Genomic DNA, 23,292 nt, shown 5'->3' on the forward strand with positions numbered 1-23,292 from the left:
TCTGAAGCCAAGGGCCTTTCAGGGATTGGGAAAGTTTTCATTCATTGATTTATGCAAAATTAGTGCTTGTATCTTTTTTTAAAAAAGAACACTCGACATATAGTCGTCTTAATCCTGTTGTGATGTTAGATTCAAGTTACTCCTGAAAAATATCTTTTCATAATAAGATTACGGAAATACTCCTAATCCTGACTGTATGAACAGCACTGCGGTGTTAATTAAAAGACAGCCAGCTGCTTTCTTATAAGCCCAGTGCAAATGGAGCGATAAACACAGCCCGATAGCTTGTAAAACATTTCCTTTGTACTTACTGATGAAACCACATGTGCTTAAGCAGTAGCAAGGGCAAGCCGTTCCTGCGAGGGGAGGCTGCGGGTTCAGCATACTTGGTACTTGTTTCACTCATGTGAACGCAGTTAAGTGGAGATGACCGCTCCACTGTATGGTCATAATGAAATCCCACAGTGGGACGCCTGAAGTAATGAGGAGAGCACCAGTTTGTGACTCAGGGCCATTAAAGAGAGTCCACGTGTTTAATTGACTTAGTAAAATTAAGATCATGAACGAGGATGTCACTGTAATTGCGCATATGGAGGGCGGCTCATGACCCGAGGGCCCGACCTCGTGCGTGGGGTTCAGCGCGGCGCAGCCCGGTCCCTCCTAGCAAGAGCCCCGGGGTGACAGCAGCGGGGCTCGGGCCTGCCCCGCTCTCCCAGGGCCCTTTCGCTGCTGCCTGCCCGGCAGCGCCGGCCCGGGTTCCAGGAAGCGTCGTCACCTCCCCCAGCCGCGGGAAGACCTCGCCCCTCGCGAAGCGGCAGCAGGTGAACCCGGTCGCCGCCGGCCCGGCCGCCGAGGCGGCGAAGGCCACGGTCCTCCGCAGACAGGCCTGGAAACGCGTGCCCGGGCGCGGCGTGTGCCATCGGCGGGGCTTCCGCCGGCCGTCGCTCTGTGGGCGCGCCGAGGGAGGAATCACCCAGGTATCCCTCTGGCTACAGCCCCTTCGGTGCTCGTCCCGACGGCGGCCCGCGGCAGGAGATATGGGGGCCGCTCTTTCTCGCTCCGGGGGCCGCGGCAGGCGGCTGCCAGGGCCGTGCCGAGCGGCGGCGCGCGGGGCCCGCCCAGCGGGGCGCGTCACGGCGCGGCGGCGCGCGGTGGGGCGGGGGCGGCGCCGGTCGTAGTCGGCACGGGGCAGCGAGCGGCGCGCCGGCTGCGCGCACCCTGCACACGGCGCGCTGCCACGGAGGGAGCGAGCACCATGTGCCGGCCAGCGCTCGCCCGGCTGCTGCTCCTCCAGCTGCTGCTGCTGAAGCTGCACCTCGGCAAAGGTGGGTCCGGCGCGGCCCGGCGGCTTCTCTCTCAGAGCCGGGGCGGCCGCGGCGCGCGGCAAGTGCGCGTCTCGCCTCGGCGTTCTCGGGGAGGGGACGAGTGTCGTGCCTGCCCGGGCACCCAGGGGTGTGCGGCCGCGGGCACCCACTCGCCGTGGTGCCCCTCGCGCGAGGGTCGGGACCTGCGGAGGGTCGCGCGCGCTCCTCAGCGGGGCAATACAACCCGACCGCTGATGACAGGAGCTGCCACCTTTAATCCCTTTCCTGAGGAGATTTGTGCCTCATCAAAGCAGCGCTGCACCGTGCCGGCAAAGCAGATTTGCCCCGTCCCCGCCCTCAACTTTAGTTGGGTCAGTTCCCTTTTCCTGGGACGGTGTGATGGTGCCTGTTTTCCCCCAGTGTCCCCGGGTATCTGTGCGCGGTGCCCTTATAGCGGACACACCGGAGGTCCCAGCATCGGTGTGCTTTATAATTTTTCTTTGTCTTTTCGGGTTTAACCATCTTCTATTTCCAGGCTCCTTTTCCCCGGCCTTTAAAACAATGCGGGGAAGCACGGCAACGGTCCCTTTTATCCCTGCACAAAGCAGCTTCGGGATCACCGCCGTCTTCCCGCGGAGGCGCATCTCCCCCCAGCCCCGCACCGAGCCACTCTGCCCTCGCGAGCCCAGCCCCTACCCCCACCCTCGGCCGGCGGCTCCCTGCGCCCAGCCCGGCTTGCGCGCAGCGGAGAGGCGGCCCCGGGATGCCCCCGCTGCCCGCCGGGAGAGCGCGCCCCGCTGACCCAGGCGCGGCCCCGTGTCTCGCAGGCGCCGTCAAGGAGTGCGAGGAGGACCAGTTCCAGTGCCGGAACGAGCGGTGCATCCCCGCCATCTGGAAATGCGACGAGGACGATGACTGTTCGGATAACAGCGACGAGGCAGATTGCCGTGAGTGTCCGTCCCCTGGCACGGTGGGGCGGGGGGCCCTCCCCTCGCCGAGCCTGGAAGGGCGCGTTTCCCAGCTGCGCTGCGCCTCTTTTTTTATGAATGAATGAAGTCGCGCCGTCCCCGGCTCCGGCGCCGATTGGCTGCCGCGAGCAGCAGATCCGTGACGCGACGGCCGGGCCCGCCGCGGGGTAGCGCTTTCTCGTTGCCGGCGGCGGCCGGGCTGGCTCGGCCGGGGATACCCATGCAGCCGCGTGAGGCCGGCGAGAGCGCGCACCTGGTAGCTCCGCTCCCGCTCTCAGCACGGCGTGAGGTTCCGCCCTCGCCTCCAGCAACGTTTCTGCTCTGAGCGTCTAAAGGAAGCAGTTTGTGACCTCGCGGGGCGGCCTGGGAGAGGTGTTTTGCCCCGGGGAAGGTCCGTGCTCAGGGCCGGTGACAGGTGCTCATATGAAACGTTGCTTGCTTTTGAGCATCATCACGAAACGTGGGAGTGGAGTGAGTTTAAGTATATGCTAGCAGGCATGGTGAGGAGAAGGGAGATGAACAAGTAGCACTGCTTGGCAGTGTCAGCTGCTGATTTCCTGGTAGCATAAGGGAAGGGAGAGCAAGGAGATATGTACTTTCAATCCTGAGGAGATATGTACTTTCAATCCTGAGGAGATATGTACTTTCAATCCTGAGAAGTTGGCAGTCTTGCCTTCTCCTGTGGTGTGGCTCTTCTGCATGTGAGTGGCACCCACTAAACTTTGGGTAGTTTGTAGTATTGTGCTGTCATTATCTCTTGTTATTTTGCTTACACCTTCTAACAGCTTAGGAGAATTTGTCTCAACCGTGGAGTGTAAGAAGCATCTTCAAAAGAAATTCTGAAGCCTAAGCCTTAAAGAGAAGTATCTAATTTGGAGTTTGAGTTATGTGATGCTTGCTATAATATTTGCCTCCTGAATTATTTCTGTAGGATAACAGACACTGAATGTGCATCAGGTTGTAATCACTGGTTCATAGACAGTGGGATATATCAGGAAAAGAAGAGTCATCAGTCATGTGCTTTCCAGTTAACAGCTTCACTGATAAATCTTTGTCAGGTAATATTCATAGTGAAGTCTTAAGCTGATTAGCATAAGGATTCCCAAATTCTTGTTCATGAGAAACCACCTCTCGATGTTGTAGTAATCTTGATGTTGTAGCAGAACATAACATTACTTCTGTTGCCTCTGTGTTCAGAGGGCTTGATAGGCTTTATATACACTCATGTTTATCATATGGGGAGTTAACAGCATTACCTAGTTCAGCTCTAGAAATGGTTTATGCAGGAATTATATTTGCACTAGTTAGAGGCAACTTAGACTTGGAATGTTGCAAGTTACAAAAGGCTCAAGGAAGCCATGGCTGGCTGAGGACTAGCTTGGACTCGTGTGTAGTCATAAGTAGGAAAGTTTTCTCAGAACTATATGAGTTTCAGAGAGAAACACTAACCTGTGGAAGCAATGGCAATCTCCGAGTAGGCTGATAATGGTATTTTTGAAGTCTTCTATTTAGAAGTCTTCCTGCTGCACAAAGGCTTGGTGAGCTCTAGGGGACCTGTGGGCTGCACTTAGGGAACTGCTGTTTCAGGGGCTGGGGTCATGCCTGGAGTGGCATCCCGAGGAACAGATTCTGCCGCCCCTACCCCCCACCCACCCTCTCCACACACACACTGAAGGGTATGTTTGTGGCTTGAGCTCCTTGCCTGGCAGGAGTGAGTGGGTCAGTATCTGGGCTCCTTTTCTAATCTTTCCCTTTTCCTTGTGATTAACCCTCTAAGCTTTGTGTCAAAAAAAGAGAGTGTAAAACAACATCCTGAATGCTTAAGGTTAGCTCTGTGTGAATTGTGCTGTTAGAATGGTGAGGTGGACAACAGCATCTGATGTAGTTTCATTTCAGAGGGGTTTTACTGTTGTTGGGTTTGCGGGTGGTGAAAATAAAAAACTGTTTCTGAACATAGATGCTTCAAGAAACTGTGCTGAAAAATTCAGTGTGCTGGAGAGGGAAAAGAAAATGCAGGTAGCTAGGTGGTAATGAGTATTGATATGGACCCTGATAACCCCTGTAATTATTTGTTAATGCTTTTCCAGAGTTGATTACAGATTCGAAACGGCTCATTGCTGCTTGTATATATATCTGCCCTTGTTGAAGAGACAGGATGGTCTTCATCTGTGTCAGGAATTGGTTTATGAAACAAGCTTGTCCTTGTGGTAGATAGTGTATACACACTGGAAGGTTTTGTAACCATGAGAATCTTAAACAGTTCTGGAAGGAGATAATTTTTATTTTGTTTGTGCAAAACAGGGACTTGACAGCCTGGCAGTACTGTGCCCTTCCTACTAGAAGTCATCTTTTCATAAAGACTGATGTTGGGGAGTTGTGTGTGGGGGGGGGTTGTTTGTTTTTTTTCCCCTCTTCCCTCCTCTAGAGCTTTGCTGGTATAATGTTGGCTTTTAAAAAGGGGGTTTGACTCTTGAGAAGAATATCTCTCAGTAATTGACCTGAGTTATGGCCTTAGAGTTTACTTTCTGTTCAGTAGTTTTTTTCTGTTGTGTTTAGTTGCTTAAATTACGTTCAAGATGTATGAGTGAATGTGCAAACGTAGGAACCAGAGCATGAAATGGTGATGATCTCCTCTCTTCTGCAAATCACATTACTCAGTAATGGTTTATAAGGTGTGTTGTATTGCTCCAGATACCAACTTGTTGTGACTTTGAGTGGTTTGTCACAAATGGTCTGTCTTGGAAGCTAACAGAACCTGCAGAGGCAGGGTAAGGTAAGGTTTAGCAGACTGGCTCTTGCTTCACAAGGGGCTCGATCCTTCAGGCATTGGGGTTGGGGGTGGACTAGGGCCCCTATCCTCCAAAGTCTGAGGGCCTGTAGAGTCCTGATCTCAAAGCAGCTGCTCTGACAAACTGGACATTGTGCTCAGGTGGGGTCCTCATTCCATAAGCCATCTGGACACGGTCCCTGTGAGGGCAGCTCCCTTGTTCAGTAGCCACCCTGATAAACAGGATCCTGTCCTTATGCTATGAGGAAGTGTGACAGGCAAGCAGGGCCCTGCGGAGCACCTTGCTAAAGTCCTGTGTAGGGCCACTAAACGGGGTCATTGTGTGATTGAGAGGTCAAGTGACCACTTGGGACCCCCATTCTCCACCCACTCATTTCCAGAACACTCTACAACTCAACACTGAGTCTCTGCATTATATGCTTGGCCTCCACAGAAAGGTGGGACCAGATAGTGTAAAAGATGCAGATTTGGGACATCTGGTGCACACCCACCAATCAAGGTCTACAACTTCATGCCGTTCTATGCCCGATCCCTGGAAGGTGAGATCCTCTCAATCTCTCTCTTAGTTTCTAACCTTATTCTCAGCACATAATAGTAACAGCGTTTCTAATTTTGCTAAATTCTACTAATTGTAATCTGTTGCTCTGAATATATAGTGTGGTTTGGGTTTGTTTGCAAGCTTTATAATCCTACTTACTTTCAAGTAGTTGTGCTTTGCTTGGGTCTACTGCATGATTGTGTTACTCCTGAGTGCCCTGCAGAAGATTACAGAAGCTAATTTCATTGGTGGGGTTGTTAAAGGAGATTAGCTAAGAGCGGGTTAACCTAGTCCCTGGAGCAGGTGTAAAAGGTTAACTCTACATGTACCCATCTGCTGGGATGGGACAGGTTGGAGAGAAGGATTGGATCCAGCTGCACCTAGACTCCTCTCTGGGAAGGAGTTCAGAAGACAAGGAGGTCCAGTCTGCATCTCCTTGGTTTGCCCGCTTGGTGGGATGTGACACGTGTTAACTTTATCCTAGGTTGCTCAATAACCTCTTATATATTGTAGGGCCAAATTCTTTCTTATGTGCCAGATGGCTAGAGGTTTTACTTGTGGAAAGTGAATGAAATGAAAGGAATCCAGTTTGGGTTTTTTTCAAGAAAAAAGGAAAAAAAGTTGTTTAACACTTTTTTTTTTAACAGTAGCTGATGCTGCCGATGAAGGCAGAGTTTGCAAGCTCACTGGCCTCATGGGGCCCACTTGTGATAGCAGGCAGTAGAAACTAGGGGTGTGTTAGTCACTTGTGCTATTTGGATCATCATGCACTCGTTGCTTTTGTGAGATACCCACTGCAGTACAGACTAGACTGCATATTGCTTTGGTTCGATTGAAATTATCTTTACAATTTTAGCATATTCCAGAAAGCATTTGTAGAGTTGAAACTTCAGGACTCTTTGGTCTTCCTCATTTCAGCAAGGATCAGTTCTGCATATGGTGTATTTTTATATTGTACAGTTCAATGTTATCAAGTTCTTTTACTAATGTTGATGATTTAAAACAGTCACAGGGCCACCAGAAAAAACAGATGATTCTCACAGTATGAAGACAAATTGCTGAGAAATTAGCAAAGAGCAGGATTGCAGAAAGTGCCTTGCCTGTTGGGGAAAGATATATGAAGAACTAAATAAAAGGATTCAGTGGTAGCAAGTATGTCTATAGTTGCTGCCTTACAAGGAGTAAATGGAAACAAATCGGGGTAGCAAAGAACTGTTGCAAAGGAGGCTTCCAGGAAGAAATGAAACAGTACTCATTTAAATGTCTGTAGGTGTGGGGCTTGTGAAGAATTAAAAAGAGAGATAGAAGAGATACTAGTTTGTGTGGAAATTCATGAAGCTGATTGCTTAAATATGAAGATGCCTTTTCCCCTGACATGTTTTCACAAAATTGTATTGTTTTATGGGAAAGAAAAAGGGAGTAGAGAAAAATAGTGAAAGTTGCAGTGCTTGGACAGCCAGGTAAATAAGTTTTAAACTCTGGAATTGGAAACCTTGGGTAACTATTACAGAGTGTAAATGTGTAAAAGAATGTTGTCTGCTCTATGCAAAACTACGTGCTTGAGCTTGATCCAGTCTGCATAGGCCTGACAAGACAAAAACCAGTCATAATTGACAGCTTGCATTGTCATGGCCTGCACTATATGTGATCCACACAATGAAGGCAGAACTCCAGGGCAGTTCTGAACGTGAATTTTTTTAGATGTCTTTTACTCCTTCCCTATATAAGCAAGTGACGCTTTTTCCTCACAGGAATCTCTGGAAAATCAAGACTGAATTTTGTAACCTACTTCAGATATGTTTGCAGATACACAGTCGCTGAGACTTTTGCCTAACAGTATAGCAGCAACATTATAAACCACCAATACTATTTTAATAGTGGGAAAAATGTCTGTTTTCTGAGGCACAGTGTTTTGGCAAAGGATCACTCCTCGCTGAGGTACTCAGGATGGGGGATACTGGGTTTTTTTCTGTGTCTTCCTGAGGATAGGTGGATGCTGCAGGGCCAGGTCAGCCTTGGGGCCTGCAAGCTGTGTGCCTGGGGTGCCTGCTGTGATGTGTCCCCCAGAATCCTAGAGAGCTGCTTTGATGGGGTGGGTGGCTCTTGGAAACTTTGTCCAACTTTGCAGGTTTCTCCTTGCTCACCACTGCAGCCAGCAGAAAACAAGAACTTGCAAGCTGCAACAAGACACTATATTTGATACAAAGTAAGAGCTCTTGGTTTCATAGTGTTGTTTGATAGGATTTTATTTTTTCTGCTGCAAGTAGAGTTCACATTATCTTAACCCAGACCTGAGAGTGGGTAAGAGAGACTGGAAAGCCTCCGCTTAAATGTTTCACTGTCAGTTAAGCCTTAAATATGGCAAAGAATTATAGTGGCAAAGAATATAGTAGCAAAAAGCAAGTGGTAGCTTAACCGGTTTCCTAAAATGAAACACAAAGCAAAAGGCCACCTCAGCACATGACTGCAGGGGAACACAGCCAAATGCAGGGTTACTACTTCCGTTTTAAAGCTCATTTTCTGTCTTTCTGTTGGGATCCTTTCTGTGGTGTTGCTTTCTGGTGAGTGCTGTTCATAGGGATATTTCATACTGGGCAGGATTGAGGCTGCCTCAGGTATGAGATGCTCTCTGAAGGGAGTTAGTGTTTCAAGGGCTGTTCCCACACATCCAGGGTAGATGTGTGGTGTCAGCAAATTTCCCTCTACCTCAGCCTTTGCTCTGCCAGGGAGCCACAGTATGTGACTATAGCCAAGACACATTTACCTTGCTGTCAGGAGGAAGGCAGACTCCTGTTCTGCTGGCTTTGTGCATAGAGAATCTGCAGAGAGTTTCACTCCTGATGTCTATGTGAAAGCCCTGGAGGCAGCCTGATATTCTTGTTTCTCAATTCACATTTCACTGGAGCTGGAATTTGTGAATAAAAATATATCAAAAAGATTATTTGACATCTAAAATCTGGGTCCTGTGAAGAGTTAAATATGGCCCGAGTGACTCTGAAACACAGGAGTGTAATGGTGTGCTGTACTTGGAGGTTAGGCAGTCACAATTGCCAGATATATTCTATAACTTTTTTGTCCTCTGTTATCTGTTGCTCTAATTTTCCTTCAAGTTCGGTGTGGAGAGAGTATTCTCTGTGGTGAGTGATAGCTGTGTGTTACTCTGGAGATGCCTGTCTGTCTTTGGTGTGTGCACATCACCATGTGGAGAGTTTTAGACTTCCTTGACATATGTATGGTCATTAGCTTTAGATTACGTCAGTGGTAGTTTACCTGAGCTGCATGACCAGCTTGCATGCTCATCCCAGAACTGGAAGCACTGGGAAGAACAGTGCAGAATGATGGGGCTTGTTTGCTTGTCTGTGTGCCTGCTGCTGTCCTGGCCTGGTCAATGCTGTGCAAACCAGGCTTAAAACTCCTGTGTTCCACGGTGAATGTTTTTTGTTTGTCTTGTCTTTGTCATTGTATTCTCCTTGTCCATTCTGAGAACTAACTTGCTTATTTTTGGGGCTTGAGCTGTCTTCCTGTGCTGCAGCCTTTATGTAGAAAATCAAGAATTAAGTGCGCATGGGAAACATGCCCTTCTCCATTTCCCTGCATGTTCACTTGAGGAGTTTTATCATCTCTGGGTACAAACTGCTTTTCAGGAGTTGATGCTTTGTGTCACCCCTGCTCATGGTCTGGGAAAGACAGAGACAACTGGAATAGGACCACTGAAAAGGCAGTGCACGGGGACATTATGGCTACAGAGGGAAAGAAACTCGATTTAATGGAGTGCTGCTGTGCTGTAGCAAGAAAGCACATGGGTTCTTCAGGTTCAGGAACAAGGTGTAATCTGAAAAGCTTTCCTCAGGTCAAGGAGAATGGGAAGATTGAAAATAATGATTAAATTCAAGAAGGAAATTATGAAAGTTTATAAAAGAGCTCAGAGCTCTCATTTCAGAGGATATAAATATATTCTACATTTTGAGCCAAGGCAGGCAAGCTTCATGCAGAGCATTGTGTAGTATAAAAAGATAAAATGAAAGTCAGTGTAGACCAGTTCTTTTGTCTGTATAGGCCCAGGGTTAGCACAGATTTGAGATGTGATTTCTTAATGATTGATGTCAGAGTATAAGATACGTAGGAAAATTTAATATTAATCAGAAAATGTTTATAAAGATCAATTAAAAAGAACAAATTACAACGATGAGACTGGAGGAACGAAGTGTAATGTGTTGGTGATCATATTAACCTGATTCACCTAGACTAAAAGATTATCAGTACTAGAAATAATGAATCTTCTTGACTCCATTGTCCACCTAAAGGACCATTAAACACTCTGCAAGGCTTGAAACTGTCTGACAATTATTGATTCTTGTAGCTGTTCGTAATAGCGGAGACAGCCAGCTTTTGTTCCTGCTAGTTTTTTAGATGGCACCAGCTTTTATAATTCGTTGGCAAATTTACCCTGTCTTTGATGTGCCTGCGGTATTGGAGAGGTGTTTGTGGTGGTCTTGATTTGGCGTGAAATTCTGATCCTTGCACTGTTGCTTCTCTGATGCAGTTTTCTTCTCTTACAACTTTCCCTTTTACCTGTAGCTTTTCCCTGGTAATTCCAGAGATGTTCCCAAAGCATGTTGCTGCCCAGCTCTGCAATTCAGTGCCATTACATACCTTATAAAATGCAGGAAGATGTTGATTTTTCTTTTTTTTGCTTTGTCCAGGAAAACAAATCAGGAAGATGAGTTTGAGTGATGAGGATGAAGATCGGTGTTGCTGCTTTGTTTTTGTATGCCTTGGCATGGCTTTGGTAGAAAAGCAGAATGCCTGCTCTGGTGTGCTCTGCTTCCAGTGCAGGCAGCTGGCTCTAGCCGAAGGGAAGCTCACAGTATTTCAGTGTGTGTGTGGGAAGTGTTGAAAATGCCGAGTGTAGTTTTTCTAACTCGCTATTTCCTGTTAAAATTATTAATATTTAGATAGCCACAAGGGAAGGGAAGGAGGTAAAAAGCCCTGTGATAAAATTAATGCAGATTTTCTGCTCTATGAAAAATTCTGGCTGCAACACAAGAGATAGCAAACTGATTAGACTTTAAAAGTTATAATAATGCTGTAAGCTACTTGAAAAATAAAACTAAACCCATCCAAACAAGCTTTTTCAAAAGCTAGATTTTAACCTAAGAGAAGCCAGAAGGTTTTTAAAGTGGGATGTGAGCTCCATCACTAATAGTCTCTCAGGGTGAGATATAATCTGTGTTGTGCTGTAATGACAGTGCTGTGACAGACTGTGGCTCACTTTCTGGTGAGGACTGTGACTTTTTCCCCAGAGCTGAGGCTGATCTGTCAGCCCTACACCTTGCTCCTCATGAAGAGGTGAATAAATGGAGTTACAACTCTTCTGCAGGTGAGAGCTGGCCCCAAGTTACTCGCGGTTGTACAAGCGGCCAGCAGCAGAGCCAAGAACAGAAAAGAGGTTTCCTACCTACCAGTCCAGTGCTCAGTACGCTCAGCCATGTTCCTTACTGCAGAGGTACCTGTTGGACTTGTGGAAGTGTTTCAATTATTCTTCCAGGTTTCCTGGCTTTTTTCAGTCTAAGCTGAGGCCTGGCGGTCAGTTTAACCTTAGAGTTAATGCCAAGAACAAGAGTTAGAATCAAGGAGAAAACAGGATTTATACTTGGCTTTGAGGAAGGCTAATAGCCTTTGGGCTGCAGCCATGTGAAGTGAGCTTTATTGCCAATTATTTTTTTTCTTGGATGTTCTGTTTCTGATACATCAATATTATTTTTGTGTTATTAATATTTATTAAATGCTTGAGAGCATGTGTGGCACTGTACCAGGACCAGAGCAGTCAGTTTCCATGGCAGCAGGAGCAGAGTCCTGTACTTGCAGAACCAGAAGGGCTCTTTTTGGCAACTGGTCTGTGCTGTGATTACTTTTCTTTTTAAAGCTGGTTATATATATAATTTAAAATCTAATTCATTAGTGCTGCAGAATCTTCTCTACCCTGGGTGAGAATTTTGCCTGCTGTAAGTTCCTTTATCTTTTTGGGAGTTCTTGCTTGATTTCTGTAGTTTCTGGGGGTGTGTGATTTCTTTTACTTGCAAAACACTGAAAGGGGGAAAAGGAGCCTGTATTTAAAATCCATTGAAATAGATGGAAATTACCTCTCAATTTTGGTTCAATTTGGAATATGCTATGTTTTTGTAGATTTATCTCCCTTTCCAAGTAGCCTACAGCACAGTTTTAACAATTTTTAAAAATTATTGTTGAACAGACTAGTGTCTAGCACTGATAGTAAACTCTGAAGTGTATTTCTCTCCTCATTTGGGTACCTGCTTTAATTTCAGGTTTTAACTTAGTTTCGTATTTTAACTGGCATTGTTTTGTACTGTTTTTCATGCTTCCTTCCTAGAGATATAATGTGGTGTACATTGAGATGACATTTTACTTCATTTCAAAGGGTGAATTCAAATTTTCTTTTGATCCCTGGTCTTTGTTCAGCTGTGCATTACCCAGCAGAGGTTTTCTGTCCATCTTTGCTTTCCATGTGTAAAGTTAATGTGAGTAATTTCTTTGATGACTTTTCATGCTTTTTCTGCTCTAGAAGAGTAAGGTTGTGGGTACCTCTCCAGATGTGTTGCATGAGTTCCCAACGATGCCAGCTTGCTGATTTAGCAATGGTTTTATCAGTAAGTGTTGCTGGACCTGTGCTGTCCAGATACGATACTGCTCTGATGTGGGGAATAGTTAAGAGCATAAAAATCAGCCATAGCAGGAGTAATGAATATACTTGCACTGAGAATGAGAAGTGACAGATGACGGCTGTTTCAGATGTGAACTTACAACTGTAGTCTTCTCATCCTGAATCGTAATTGCATCTATGCAGCTACTTATAAACAGAGAGAAATGCCCCAGTTTCTTTGATAACAAATGTCAGCATTGACTGATATAGGCCAAGAAATACATCTGTCTCTGTGTGGTTCTATTCTTGTTAGTGTAGTTGTGTTATGCTGATAACACATTTGTCATCTGGTGGCTGGTTAGTGGTTTAGCTTTCTGTAGATCTGCACCATACAAGTGGACTAAATATTATCTTACAGATGTGGAAACTGATGCTTAGAGAAGTTATCCTTTGCCCAAGGCTGTAGAGTGAATCAGCAACTCATTGTGAGTATAGTGACTCATGAAGAATGTTCCAAATTTCATGTTTTCTGGTCCATTATCGCATTGTTTTATACAGATAATCATGTTCCTTGGATTAAATGACTGCTCAAGGGCTTGCTTAGCCTTTGTCATATACAGTAAAATATTCAGAAAAATCCCAGTGTTTAGGTAACTCACTGTTTCAAAATTCTAATGTTGGGTCAAGTGCAAGAAATACTTTAGATTAATTATTGGTAGTTAGTATAAAGACACACAAAACACAGGTGCTTGAGGAACATGGTATTAGTTTTGCTTCTTTTTGCTGTTTGTACATTCTAACATACTGCAGCCTGTCTACAGGGAGTCATCACTGCAGCCACCTCTTCAGCTGGCCAGAAGTCCCAGTTTTGAAACTGCATGTGACACATTTTTTCATCACTAAAGAGGCTCTTTGTTTCACATGGGTACACTACTTCTTCTGACGTCCTGTATCGCCCTGCCCACACCTTGTGGTTATCTAAGCACATACTATTGAAGTAATTTATTACTTGTGCACCGTTACCTCAATAGGTATATCCTTGGTTGGCAAGAAACAAGGTGACTAGGGAATTTTAATCTGCTATTATATATTTTATTGCTCCATCTCTTTTCCTTCTTCCTTTCTTGTGTAAAACGATAAAGGTAGGATGTAGATTGCACAACTCTGAAGTTTACGCAACTATTAATTTCTGCTGGCTTGACAAGTAGGGCTGCACCCTTCCCTTGGTGTCAGGAGCAGGTAGTGTTTAAATTAACTGGGTGCTATTGGGTGATCCCATTGGGCTTGTTATACTGTTTAGAAGGGGTAACCTATGTGGGCACATTTCTTTGGTGGGTGATAATGAGTTTCAGAGAGAAGCTCTGGAACAGTCTCTGCCAGGATCACATTGGTGCATTGAAATTGCATGCTTTAATTCAAGGGATTGCTCTTTGCTGGGTGATTTCAGTTCCCCTTTACACAAGAGCTCTTTAACATAGAATTTTGTCCTATATTTTATAAAACAATGTGTTATGTATGTTTGCCCAAGGTGCTGGTGCATGTTGATCCCTTAAGTTAAATAAGGATTAAGGAGCTGCATTGACAGGTGCTGAAAAGAATCACATCCGTCCAGTTTTTGACTGGAGGGACTCTGATCGTGGCATGGCACTTCAAAGAGTGAGAGTGTGGAGCAGGGGAGAAATCCTGGGGCCTGCAGTATAAATCCAGGCACCCTCTTCTAGAGGGAAATGATAGATAATGTAGTTAATTTTTCTTCAGGGTTGTGGATGAGCATGTTCCTGAGCAGTGCAGGCTGTCATTGCCTTACTGGAACCCCTTTCTGTCATGTCCTTGCTCATGAGTTCAGCCATTACTTCTCATGGCCCCGTTTTGCAGAGCACCCCATCCTCAACAACCCTTGGTAACACATCTCTTGCTCTGGCATGGAAGGAGACTCTGCAAACCCTGGCCGAGAGCAGCAGGCATTCCTTCATGTATGATCATGTGCACCATCATGTGAATGCTGCCAGCCTTTTTTGGTGCAAATACTTGTTGAAAGGATTAATGGCTCTTGCACAAACGCTGTACTTTGGCTGGCTAGAAGCTGCTAAATCTGCCCAGATCTATTTCGTTCATTTACAGTATTTTTAAACTTTTGAGACTGGAATCCTGGTTGAGGCTGCCAGGGTGAGAGTGCTGAAGAGACAGGAGCTGACATGGAGCTTCACACCTACCTACTACTGACCTCAGTTCAGGGCAGCTGTGCACCAAATTGTCGGGCATGTGCACCCAACTGCCATAGTGTGAAGTGTATTGGCAAAGGATAACCCAGAAAACGTGTGTTCACAGAACAAAAGCCATCACCTGTCACTGAACAGTTCTGATCCTCCAGCTTTCAAGGTCAAGACTGAGATACTCAGCACTGTAGGAAATGTTGCATTCTTGCAGCAAGTCAGATTTGTGCTGGGGTTTACAGGGTCCTTGGCTTACAGGGCTGTTGCCCTGGCAGCTTCATCTCTGCCCGCTGAGCACGCTGTAGGAGTGTTTGAAAAAAAACTTGAAATCAAAATATCCTTTTAGGAGACTGTTTTCTTTCCTTCCTTCTCCATGCAAGCTGGATGGCTGTCAGTAGGTTGTCCATAATAGTAAGGGTTGAGCAGCGATCTTTGTTACTAACAGGTTCCTTCTCTGTACCATGTTGTGCGGGCTTCATTATCATATCACAGGGTTAATTTTAGAGTGCAAAAAAGATGCTTCTCTGGCAGTGAAAACCACAGGGGGGGTGGAAGGCAGCCAAGTACAGGACCTAATCGGCCCCCTTCCCACAAGAATTATTTTTTTTTCTTTCTGTGGAGGAGTGTGAGTTTGAATGTGGCATTAGAAACATATTCAATGAATGGTTTAGGGCAGAATCTTGCTGTATCATTTTTGAATAGGGTTTTCTCCCTGCTACTTGTTTTTACTGAAGTCCTGTGGGTTTCTTAGAATCATAGAATCACGTGGGCTGGAAGAGGCCAACCATAGCCGAACCTTGACTGGTCCACCTGCAGATCATGTCCTTATGTCTTAGGTTTCTTGAGGGAAAGAATAAGCCTGATAAGACCTAGAACAACAAACTGAAATTCCCTACAGCTTTTCTTTAAAATTATGGCCGTGTTTTGTGACTGTGGTACATTTGAAAGCTGGTGTTGTCTCTCCTTCAGCTGGTTAGGTGTGAATTTCCTGTAGACAAAGCTTTTGGGTGCATCAGCTTTGACCTTTACCATAGAAAAAGGGCAGGTGTAAATGTCACTTTTCTAGAGCAATCAGTTGGAATTATCTGTTACTGTGTTGCTGGGTTTTTTTCTCTGCTTTTACAACAGCAGAGATTTTTACAGCAGCCTGATCTGAGAATGATGCGAGTTTCAGTGTCTTACATTGGCTGAATTCTCATCAGTAGATGGGAAAGAAGATTCATACCTGTTAGCGCTCTGTGTGTGGATGAGAGAGAATGTTATTTCTCTCTGGGTGTGAATGGGAAGATTGAGGCTCTCATTTCGTTCTGGTGTCAAAAATCAAAGTACTACACGATGAGTATCTCGGGATTTGGGGAGGATACTTGCTGTGCGTTCTGCTCTAATTAGTTGTGACGTTTGGTGGGGTTTCCTTATTACTTTAATCTATGTACAGCACCATTCCCTGGTGGTGAAATTTGAAGAGAGAAAACATCTTATCTGCATGGTGGCTCAGCCTGATCTTGCTGTTGCAGAAGTCTCTGAGGAAATGCTGACCTGTTCAGATTGCTGGTTAACAGTGTGGCCTTGTAGTTTCATAGTACAGGCCTGACCTTCTCCCTGCTGGCCTTGAGACTGACGTCTCTCTGTGAGAAAACTCCTGGTGTGGGCCCAGAAAGGCTGAAAGGAGGTGGGTTTGTGTGGTCCATGAGGTTCTGCTGAGAGAAAAGCTCTGGTCGGCCTCGCTACACCTGAAAGGCTGTACCCATGTAGCTGTGTTCTCCAGGCTGTGCAGGGTCACTGCATCCTGGCCAGGCTGAGTTTCACCTCAGCTAGGTTTTGTCTCCTGAGGTGAGATTTGTGAGATAACAGTGAGGGGAGAATGCTGCCAGGGGAATACGCTGGATGAAACGTCCTATTTTATGTGATGTTTCAAGGGATCTTTTGGCCTCCACAGGTACAAACAGTCACAGCTGACAGTAAGGGATGTTTCCAAAACTCCAGAGTCCCATTTTGTTCACAAAATTGTCTTCAGTTTTCACTCTAGTATTACCCTTTCTTCTTTCAGCCTCCAGAAGGGCATGGAGCATCATCATGGGCCTACCAAAAATATCAAAGTCCAATCCTGGCCTGTGATGCATGCTTTGTAATGGTACAGACTGAAGTGGTGTCTGTAGTACTGCAGACAGGAATAATTGGTGTGCAGGAAGGAGAGGCTTGCTGGGGAGACAACCATGTTTGATGACTACTCCTTGACCACAGTCGTCAGTTCCCACCTAGTTATGTGTGGAGTAGATTCTGTGGTGGGGGGCAGCAATTTCTGGGTTTTTGTTCCAAGTGAGGATGAACTTCTCTGTAATGGTTTTGCAGAAGTGGAAGTACAGTTTTGTTTCGTTCCTGATCTTGTGCATCCCCCACTGCAGCGTTGTGTGAGGCCTTGCCATAGGCAAGCTATGAAAATATAAACCACCTATATTTTACTGACTATTCATTCAGTCTGTATCCAGTACTACTTCTGCTTGTGTTCTCCAGTGTCCTGCTGAAGATAAGGTCAGGTGAAGGCATATCCTTAGTTGAAGAATGATCTTGCTTTCAGTTTGGAGATTGCAGAATCGCCCCCTCACCTGCTGGTAGGCTGCACAGTCTGTATTTACAGCTCTGCTCTTCTGTGCAAGGGGCCATGCTCACTCCAGTAGATGACGGTGTGTTATTTCTACAGCTAAAGCAGGATCTTTGTGTGCTAAACTGCAGGTGTTTCTGCATTTTGGAGCAGAAAGACCCAGAGTTCTCAGTGAGGTATAGGTGTATTGCATAGGTCTGAACTTAACACAGGAAGGCTGAAAGAGCAGAAAATCACAAGGATTGACGTAATACTAGAATTTTATTAAGAGCCTGATTGTGGCGTTAAATTCCACAGTCTCTTTGACTTGCCAGTGCCTCTGGTGTTCACTCTGCTCTAGACAGGGGGCACAGCAGCAGCTCAGGTTGTTCCAAGCTTGGCCCACAGTTTGCAGCCTGATCTGTCACAACAGGGATAGACCCAAGGGAAATGAGTGGTGTTTCTCAGTCCCACGCAGTGGTGTGCAGGCTGTGCTCTTGGGTTGAGTATTCTCAGTTGAAGCTCCGTGTCCTGCCAGAGTCTTGTATCCTGGCCTGACTGTGACTTTCAGTAGCATTGCTTTCATCCACTTGCTTATGAAAAATCTTTTAAGTCCATTTGTCTGTTTTAGCTGTTGTGCAATATGTTCAACTGACAAAAAAATCCCCAAACCAAACAAAAACCCAACCCTGAGCCATTTGGAGAGGCATTTTTTCCTGCTAAGCTGCAGGCTATTGGGTGGCACAGCAGAGCTTGAGTTCAACAGGAGTTTATTGTTGCTGTATTTAGTGAGTCACTATAAACCTCTCTGATGCTGTTACGTCAGTATTGTAGCTTACATCCTGCTTTTCCTGTACACATTCCTCAGCTAATATTATTAGGATTTTCCTGTAACATATAGATACTAAACTGCTTGCAGAGTATTAGATTTTTAGTTTGACGCCAGGAAGGACTACAAATGTGAGTAGGCACATTTCTGTCCCTCATGTGCACTTGTTTATAGGTGTATGAACTTGATGGAGATGTGTTTTGATAAGCTTTTGCCAGGTTGGACTTACTTTTCAAACAGCATTATGTCTCAGTAAATGAGTTGAATAAACTGCCTTTGTATTTTCCAGCATGCTGTCTCTTCTCCAGATGAAGAGCAGGTAGCTGTGGTTCAGTTCTGCCCAATCTATTGTATTCCAAAGTTTTTCAAGAAAGTTTGCTATAGAGTAAAATTGTTCTGCTCTTGGCAAAGATCCTTGCTCACAAAGGCTTCGTGCAGCCTCTCTGGGGATGACATTTCAGGGGCTGTGTTCTGGGGGAACATATAGGTGAGAGCCATGCCTGCTGAAGGGTGATCTGGGTAGTTTGGACAGTTATGTCTGCTGGAGAGCTGCCTCCCTGTGCAGACAGTGTGAGTTGTAAGCTTTTCTGATTGGGTGCAGACACACAAAACCCATCTTCAAGGTCTGATGAGCCAGCCAGAAACTCAGTCTTGTTCAGACTTTGTGGAGCTTGTGTGATACCTGTTGAGGAAGTATGCCAGATGCTGAGAACCCATAAAGAGCAGAAAGAGAATGTGATGGGAAAGGCAGGCTGAAAGCTTGACAAAACGTGTCCTTGTTTCATCATGCTCTCCCCTTCTCACCCAAAGAAATTGTATGAACTTAACTTCAAATGTCATGAGAGGAAGTCCTCATCTGGAAATGAAGAACTGTGTGCTCAGGCTTGTTGATTCCTTAGCCTCAGACTGCTGACAAGAATTGTGTTGGTGTATTCTGCATCGTGTAGACCTCACCAGTTCTTTGGGAGTGGGTAACTCCTAGCATCAGATGATGCTAGTTTGATCCCAGCTGTCATGCTATAAAGGTGAGTGGCTTTCCCCATCTCATGACTGAGTCTGATGGGCTTGGCAGCACAGTTACTGAAACTTGCCAAGCAGCAGATACACAGGAGGAAAGCAGGAGACCTTTGCAGTGATTTATTGTTGCTGTTTCCTGTGGAACTGGCTTGCACACAGAAATCTGTTGCTGTCAATGCAGAGAACGGGAAGGGTGCTGCTGTGTGTCACTGAGGTGTTTTTTGGCTGCAATAAGTAGCAATAGGAAAATAAAAATGCCTACCTTACCCTTTTGACTGTTAGCAGGGTCGATAGGCCCCCAAAGTAATATCTAGGTTATTCAGTAAATGTCCTATTTTTCAAAATGAAAACAAGAAGTCTCATTATAGCCATGAAGAGATGCCGGGTACTTGGATCTATTAAAATTTAGGCTATTTATTCAGGCAGGGGCAGGAACTTGGTACAAAATACCTTTTTATTTTATGTTGGTGCCATTCTCAGTTTGCATTGACAAGCCCCTTCAGCTCTCATTTTCCCAATCTACCTACTTGTGAGATGGGGAAATGGTTTGTCTTTATTTTTAGTGCAGTGAGGATATGGTCATAAGAGTGGAATAGGAGGCTGGTAGTGCTGTTCAGTTCAATGTGTGTGCTTGCAAACAAAATCAGCAAATTGGCATTTGGTCAAGAGACACAGCTTTCAAGTTTAGAGGGGCAGACTTCTGAATCCAGGAAGAATATTGCATGCAACCCAGATGGCATCCTGGGGGGAAGTTTTGTGGCATCAATTAGCTTGTAGGTGACCATGCTTCTAGCCAACTGTGAGTTATTTGGCAGCTTGCCACTTGACTGTTAGTGAAAATTTAAGAGCAATGAGATGAAAAAGAGTTCCTGAGAGACAAAAAGAAAGATGTCTTCACTTGAGAAAAGAGATTTGTGGATACTGTTTCTTAAATGATTTAAGCTGTCTGCTCTTGTACAGCACGTACCTCAGCCTCATTTATATACATTTCTTTGCCACATTTGTATAAATCAACCCATGTAAAATTTCTCTCAAATTTCGCATGTAATTTGTTCGCAGGAAGGAAATTGCAAATCAAATGGCTACCAGTAGCTGGACCAGTGCCCTTGTAGCTATTGGAATATGACCTTAATTTAACTTTTCCTTCTAGAAATGTTCCTACCTAGAGTTTAGTCCTTGGGTATTTCTACTTCAGGTTAAGACTAAATTAAGTTGTTGCACTCTGGACTCAAAAGGAACTGCTAAATCCTGGAAAGACTGGCTGCATTGTAGTAGATTGTAGTACTTGTGTTTTGCATTATCCCACTGAGAACTGAGTCTAAAGAGCAGTAAGAGTGAACACCCATTACAGGACAGCTGTGGGAATGTGATTTATCTGATATTAGGAGGAAATGGGATCAAGTTTTGTTGACTTACAGAATGTGCATCAACCTACAGGAATGCATCTGCGTGGCTTTCCATTGTTTATTTTTTTAAAAGTCCATTTTAAAGGGACAAAAATCATCTGTGTGTCTCAGGTGCTAACATTTCAGATGACTTTTGCAACTATGGAATGAGGGATAATTAGGTTTGTGGAGCAGATGTTCTGGAAGCCTGCACTGCAGTATGCCTGTCTGTTTCTGGCTATGAAGATTTACTCCTGGGTGCACTTGTTTCCTTTTTATGTAGGAGAATGGCAAATTCCCAAACAGTCTTCTGTATCCAGTAAGGGCTTCAAGATCTCATAGCAGATTTAATCTGTAAATGCTACGCTAAGAGCTTTAGAAAGGAAGAGTTTTACTCCCAAAAATTTATTTCTCCTGCTCAGTACTGAGTTTTTACTCTGCACTGGAATGTATTGTGGCTTTTTCAACATGACCAGAAGTGTTTCCAAAGAAGTAATGATGGAGAGGTTTTTCACTCTGTTCTCCTGAGGCATTACAATTAAAAAAAAATCCCCCACAATAAAGCCCTCAGGGAAAGTAGAATGATACCATTAGCCCAGAATTGCATTCTGTTGTGTACTACCTTGTGCTGTGCTGCCTGTTGGAGGAAAAATGGGATTTTGTGAATAGCCTGACAGGAACAAGGGTATGAATTGTGTTTAGGGATGTATGCTAAGAGTGACCTAGGACTAGCTTTATAAAATGCACAATGTTCTCCATCGCATTTCTTGGTCAGGAGATGTGGTTTTGTTCAGTTTTATCACATCACACAAGGTTGCATGCTTCTCCCAGTGTAGCTGTCATGAAAAAGCCACTGTTCTGCTTTTTCATATGAAAAAAAAGTGCATTGAATGAACAAAAAGAAGTAAAGCTGTTAAATGGAGGCAGCCTTTCTATCACAAAGTTACATCTGACTTTTTACGGAAGAGGTTATACTGTATGCAGCTGTGCTTTCCCTCATCGCTCTGCCAGGTAAGCCTGTTTTTCATAGACCAGGGCTTAGCCAGCTGATCTTCTGCCTTTCCAAGGCCACTTACTTGCTTCTGTTCCAGCAGGGACAGGTCTTTCAAAAATGAGTTTGCTAGGTCATTCCTTCTGGCATTAGTCCAGTACAGCACACAGTGTTTATTTTTACAACTTCAAAAAGGTACCATATGAGAAATAACAATAGCTTCAAGGAAGGACCTAGAGACAGCACTAAAAAATGAAAACTTTGAAAGCTTCACAGAGTGCAGGTGTGTGGGGGGAAAATATTACACTTCCAAACCCATAGGGTGGGAGATTTTTGAGTGCTATGATTTCAACGGACAATCAGAATTGACCGCTACTTTTTTTGTTCCCATCTTACTGCTACTGAGTTGGGGTGGGTTACGTTGTAATTCTGGGCAAGCTCATCTCCAGTTTGAAATCCATGGAAATTCCAGGGATTTCCTCAATCTAGTTCTTGTGTTTCATAGTGACTACTGATGAAAAAATCATGGGCATGCACTCTCAGGCGTTTTACAAGTAAAGCTACAGCGTAACGTTATTTTTAGACCTGACTTTTAAAAATGCCTGCTGAAAGAGCTTTCTCTCTCTGCTTTGCATAAGAATGAACCTGGCAATCAGAGCCTTATGTAAATAAATCTTGCAGATCACTCAATCAATATTTAGTTCTTTACTTGGCACGTATAGAATAAAATCATCGAAGAGCTAGTTAATTTTCACAATTAATGCTGATCTTACGACAGCAGTCGCTTTTTTCAGAGTCACCTGAAATCTAAGTCTGCAAAATCCAGCTCAAGAGTTTTTTTCTTTCTCCAGAGGTCACATTGCTGTGGCACTCTTCTGTTCTGAGGGTTTTAATTTTCATAGCACTTTCAGCAGAATCCTCTTAGAGACCTGCACGTTTCTCCTCGTTAAATGCTGCAATAATTAGAAAGACATCCTGACAACTGAGTCATCTGAGTGACTCTCCTCTCATCATCAGTACAGGAAGAATCCTCCTCATGCCTGATGCACAGGAAGGTTCAATTCCTTCCTCTCAATTACTTCCAGTAGTTTATGCAGTGATCTATCAGCTGCTGTGAGAGGAAGCAATAAACATGGCAGAGGGTTGCTATGCATATGCAATTTCTGTTGCTGGCAAAGTTCAAAGGCTGTTTCAACTTTCTCTTGATTCTTTCCAAAGAATCCCTCCAAAATGTTCTAATGTCTTGTCAAGGATGCTGGATGAACTGTCAAAACCCAAAGTGCTACAGTCAGTGCTTCCCGTATGCAATGGCAGCTGCTGCAAGGAGAGGGAACAGTGCACCGTTCCCTTCCACTGCCAACAGCAGGAAGATCTTGAAAGGGGCACTGTGGTATTTCAGTACCTGCTGGGACAGTTGATTTTCTTTTTATCTCTGAGGCAGAAAAGTCTCACCAAGCTGTAAGGCACTTAAAATTTGGAAACTCAGCTGCTGATCATCAGCCCTGAGAGCTGAACCTTAAATCTGATGCAGCTGAAGGTGCCTGAGACAAACACAGTGATTTTGAAGGCACTGGGATTCTTTCAGACACAAGATCATTCGTCTTCAGGGTAGACAAGACCTTGATTTAACCTCTGACCCTCTAAAATGTCTGCTGTTGTGTTGATGTGTTATTGGTCAGTATAAGAAGTCAAATTTAATCCTCAGTCACAATTTGAATATCTGTGACTTCCCTATTTTGAAGTCAGTGCTGCTTCTCCTGTGGGATCATCTGGTGTGGGTTTATGCAGGAGCTGTGAGGACATGGGTTTTTCCATTATCATGTGGCAAGTGTTTGTGCCCCTCTCTCTCTCCCCAAGGTTTTTGGCATGGTATCGCATTCCTGTCAAGTCATTGCTCTTTGGCTTATGACTTTCTTATGCTCAGGGGACATTCTTAATTTAGTTTTTCCATTTCATCATGGTGGGTTCTACTTGGTGGTTTTGCTGATTATTTTTTTTTTTTAATGCTTTTCATATTTTG

General features: G+C 44.8%; 1 protein-coding gene across 1 annotated transcript in view; it reads left to right on the forward strand.

Annotated features, from left to right (window-relative positions):
• Positions 1-690: 690 nt before the first annotated feature.
• The window catches only part of LRP8 (LDL receptor related protein 8), a gene marked incomplete at its 3' end in the record, with an annotated part of 176,961 nt that continues 154,359 nt past the window's right edge, over positions 691-23,292 (forward strand). The window contains exons 1-2 of the mRNA XM_084266466.1: positions 691-1,325; positions 2,132-2,251. Of these exons, the coding sequence (XP_084122592.1) occupies positions 1,256-1,325; positions 2,132-2,251 (190 nt within the window). The 5' untranslated portion in view covers positions 691-1,255. The remainder of the gene's footprint in view (positions 1,326-2,131; positions 2,252-23,292) is intronic.

This window comes from Gallinula chloropus (genome assembly GCF_964237585.1).
Source record: "Gallinula chloropus genome assembly, chromosome: 6".
NCBI classification, from domain to species: Eukaryota; Metazoa; Chordata; class Aves; order Gruiformes; family Rallidae; genus Gallinula; species Gallinula chloropus.